Source organism: Montipora capricornis, chromosome 7, assembly GCF_036669925.1.
Source record: "Montipora capricornis isolate CH-2021 chromosome 7, ASM3666992v2, whole genome shotgun sequence".
Classification (NCBI taxonomy): Eukaryota; Metazoa; Cnidaria; class Anthozoa; order Scleractinia; family Acroporidae; genus Montipora; species Montipora capricornis.
Window position 1 is genome coordinate 9917179 of NC_090889.1, and position 4784 is coordinate 9921962.

Consider the following 4784-nt stretch of genomic DNA (forward strand, 5'->3'; position numbering starts at 1 on the left):
AAGGCATTCCACATGCAAAGAACTGTGCATGAGTCATGCATTTGGATCTTGCACACAAGAGCATCCTGATCACTGTGCGGCAGTTACTATTTTCTATGATGCCTGCAAATCACTGTCATCAGGCATTGAGCTCTGTGCCCCAAGTTTAAGAGTGAAGCTTCAGGAAAAGTTGGCAGATGTTGTCAGTACTCATTGGGAGTACATTTGCCATCTGTTATGCACAAAACACCAGGCCGATTATTACCAGTACACCCTAAAGAACTTCAGACCTGGAGAATGTGTTGTGGTAGTGGATTAAAAAATGAAGCTAGAACTGGGGAAACGGACGCATGAAATACAAAGGGACTGGTATGGCAAGAGGGGTATTTCACAACACGGGTTTTACGTTGTGGCACAAGTGGAGGTCGGTGAGAGGTCAGCTGAGGTGATAGACCTTTGGAGTGATGACACCAAGCAAGACACTTGGTTCACCCGAAGTGCCCTTGACATTGGCTTCAGTTGGCTCGAGAGTTCGTTTCCTGGATTTTGGGTGCATTTGTTTTCTGGTGAGTAGCTGCCATTATTATTGTTATTATTATTGTTACGGTGGAACCCTGTTAACCTGGCCACCAACAGGCCACAAAACTCTGGCCGTTTTAAAGGGGTGGCTGTGAGGCAGGGTTCCACTGTATAATTATTGGTAGGCAAAAAGAAATGCAAAAGTCAAGTAGATGGACACAAGTCAATGTAATGGAAGTGGATTCTTTTAATATTTTTGTTTGTTTTGTTTCAAACATTATACCACAAGAACTGAAACCATGTACTCTGATGTTTAGATAGTTGCTTAAGGGTCAAAGAGCTGAAAAGAGGGGTCTTTTCTGTGTTTGAGTTTTATCAATCTACATGCAGCTGCATATTTACAAGCATCCACCTGTACATGTAGTAGGTACAGGTATAAATTATTATATAAGGCAAATATATAGTCTAAATTTTTTAAGCATAATATTTTATTGGTGAAGAAGGGATTGATGCAGAGGGCTTGACCAAAGAGTTCTTCACCTTGGTAATGAATGCTTTGACTAGTGGCAATGGGGGCTACATAATGTTCGAAGGAGGAAGTGACCACCTAGTGCCAGTCATCAGTGAAGAGTATTACCAAAGTGGTTACTTCAGATTCGTAGGACAGCTTATTTCCATCTCAGTGCTCCACAGTGGTATTGGCATAGTTGGGTTACCTAGGGCCCTTACAACATACATGGTCACAGAGGATGTGGAACTGGCAAGCTGCAATCTCTCAATTGATGATGTCTCTGACTATTGCGTGCAACAAGCTCTGGAGGTACATGTACTGTTAGACAAGTAACATTTTTGTGTGAAACTTCCTAAAATTCAGGAGAGGAGAAGGCTCTGGGAAGGCTCTATAAGAGAAACATTTTATGTGGATTCACAGCAGGGGGGATGCATGGGTGGGGGGATGGACAGGGAGTTCACTGCTGTTGGCAAGGACTGCTGACATGGATCAGATGGCATACTCCTGAGGCCAGTTAGTTTGTTTGTGACATGTCATCAAAACATCATGTGTTCATCGTGTTATTCTTTCTGCTTCAATTTGTTAGAAAATCGTCCATTGTCAGAAAATTCACAAAGACAGCAACAATGACAACAACGATAGGTGGTTGGCAATCCTGTTAAAAAGTTTTATTGAGGATTTCCATCCATGTTTTTGTTTCTGTCCTTGTAGGTGCATGAAACAAATGATGCTGAAAAACTGCAAGAATTGATGGTTCGTGACAAGATAGCTATGCTTCTCTATCAGTCTGGGTTTGAAAATGAGTATCTCACAGTAGATACTAAGTGTAAAGCAGTCCAGTGCACATTGTTTAATCAAGCGTTCAAGACATGACGTGACCAAATTACGGCTCTCATGGAAGGCCTAAACTCACTTGGAGTCCTTGAGCTTTTGAGGGCAAATGAAGCTTGTCAAGCCTTGGTGTTTCCATTGCACTCTGAGCTGCAGATATCCGAACATGATGTGATCTCACTGCTTGAATATGAGGAACACCTATCATTCCAGGAAGAGCAAGGAAAAATGTGGTTAGAAGAATGGGTCTAATTATTGGGAAGAGGTAACATTTTTTGTCATAGATGTCACTTAACACTTCCCATTTACAAACCAGGCCCTACAGTCACTTTAACTGCTCTGTAAAAGTGCAAGCCTTGGGACAGCAATTTTAGCACAAAAAACAGGGCAATAGACCATTTCACCAATTTTTTTATTCAAACTTTTGACTGGGATGAGTTAGCAAAAATCAGCCAACGTGACTGGAAAGTAACACCTTCAAATGAGTTAACTTGCCAACTTGAAGGTCATTTGTTGAAAACAAATGGAAATATAGCCCCACAAAGTTGTATAATAATTACAGATGTTTTATGGTGTGGGCATGTTTGTGCCCCCACCACACCCAAGTTGTGTAAAATTTGACAACTTCAGACACTATATCTTCTCTTTTCAGATTTATAATAATAGCATGCTTATTGCACATGCTTTCGTCATATGCTTTGTTTATAGGTGACGAGAAGGAAAAGTCGGATAGTGAGATTAATGTAAACCCACAGTTAAAAGAACTAGTGCAATTTATCTATGGCCATCCTCACCTTCCTAAATGTGGTGTAATTGAGGTACGCTTTACAAGATCAAGTTTACCAGATGCAGAATCATGTTTCAACACCCTAAAGTTGCCTCTGGCCTACCATAACTACACAAGCTTCAAGAGGGCAATGAATATTGCCATAAATTGCCAAAACCAAGGGTATGGACGTGGTTGATGTAAACCTCATGCACTGTTACAGAAGTCTCATTGCATGTCAACGATGTTGTGATATAACCCAAAAGAGAAAAAGATGTATTTCCTCACTTTGTTTTATTATTGTTAGTCAGTTTTCAATTAGCAACAGGTTTTTTTGGTAATGTGTGCTAAAATGTTAATATCAAACATGAACAAATATTAAAAGTTTTGTTAAACATTGTTACAGTTAGTGGTAGAAGCAGTATTCACTTACAGGTTCAGTGAAGTGAAGAGTTTTTTGTATAATTACACGGAATGGTTATACATATGTCACAGGTAAAATCCATCCTCAGGTTAAATAATTATAGTATTCTATACTACTGCAAGTAAAATAAGTAATGGCATCATGTCGTTGCTATGACAACTCCAATGACATTGTAACCCTAATCATAGCAAATTTTCATCTTTACATGTATCTAATACAGCTGTGCTGGCAATTTTTCCAAATCTTTTTTTATGGTGATGTAGTTTATGCTGAAACTTGGGAGATATTGACCCTGAAAAATGGTATCGAGCCACCTTAAACATTGATTTAACCTGAGAGCAGATGTTACCTCATTAACATGATTAACATAATGAAGTCTTTCGATCAGTGGCAAGATCCAGGGGTACAAAAATTAGCAATATCTTCAAAACGAAACGCAGACAATGAACCAAACTTTCCAAAAAGATTGCTTAGTAAATAAATATTTTTGGTATGTAAATGTTTCTGGGGGAGGAAACAATTTGTAATTTTAATTGTTTTTATTTGCGTAGAATAAGCGCCATTTTGCAATGTAACGCATAACAAAAATATCAAGACGTGTTCCATCTTTTGGCCACCAGTTCACCAAAATCAATCGCACACATCATTTGTTGTTGTACAAATCTTTAATTATATCCAACTTAGATGTCTTGCTACGAACAATACTTATAACACTTCTCTGTACAATAAAATAAAGAAATTTACACAAAGATGTCTCTTGTAACGCTGTTTATATTAATGGCTAGGAAAAAAAAACCTCATGATAAAATACTATCATCGAAATGGCCTTTGGCGCCGAAAAAAATACATATCAATTCTCTTACCATACAGTTTATGTGCAAGTAAATCAAGCTTGATTGCTTGAGCCGCTCTGGAGATAAATTAAAAAATGTTCGCCAACAAACACATTGTTACAAGCTCCATTTCCTCCAAAATAAACCCAGCTTGTTCAGTTCTTTTTGTTCTCCCCGAGAAACGAAGTGTTCTCAAGACGTGAAACAGTGCACAGACAATTCTTATAAGATTACCAGACGGCTGCAAAATCTGTTGCTTCTTTCTCTGCTTTAAGCGGCCAATCAATATTCCCATTTTTCTCGAACCCCGAACACAATTGCTTGATCCGCCATTGTGTAACAGGAACCAAACAACAAGAGAGTAGCGCAACATTGAACGCGGGAGGAAAATGTCCGCTCAATTTGATGCAAGAAAGCCTCCATTTTATCAAAACACCTTCGGGAACGTTTCTGAACGTTTGGGGGGTACGCAAATAGAATCCAGGGGCCAAAACAATAGATTCAACACATGTGGATTTCTGAGAAACGTGACTTGTTGCGTGACAGTCTTTAGTCGATCGGAAATGGAGGGTAAAACAGATAAATATTCAGTAGCCACGTGGAGAAAGAGTAAGAAAGAAAAGAAGAATGATAACAAGAGGAAATACTACCAAAATAATCAAGAAAAGCTTGCTGAAAAGGCCAGAGAACGAATGAAGCGGCTACGTGAAAATCGTAAGCTACACGGTGTATTAAGTTTGAAAGGTCGTGGAAACGCGGCAACACGTGCTTCATCAAAGGGAAGAATTTCACGTGAAAAAAGAGCAAATGAAGTCTGCGCTAAGAAAATTGAAAGAAAAAGAGAAGAGGAAAGAGAGGAACAGAGAAAAGAACATAAAAGAAGGCAAACAAAAGAGTGAGTTCGCAAATTTCGGGAGAAAA

At 39.0% G+C, this 4784-nt stretch overlaps 1 protein-coding gene and 1 pseudogene across 1 annotated transcript; both read left to right on the forward strand.

Annotated features, from left to right (window-relative positions):
• Window positions 1-988: 988 nt before the first annotated feature.
• LOC138055569 (uncharacterized) lies at window positions 989-2805 on the forward strand (the record flags this gene model as incomplete). The annotated part of the gene is given in 3 exon segments (XM_068901475.1): window positions 989-1318; window positions 1721-2070; window positions 2493-2805. Coding segments are annotated over 3 exon segments (993 nt in total), but the record flags the coding sequence as incomplete, so codon positions are not given.
• Window positions 2806-4426: 1621 nt separating this feature from the next.
• The window catches only part of LOC138057088 (trichohyalin-like), a 2799-nt pseudogene continuing 2441 nt past the window's right edge, over window positions 4427-4784 (forward strand).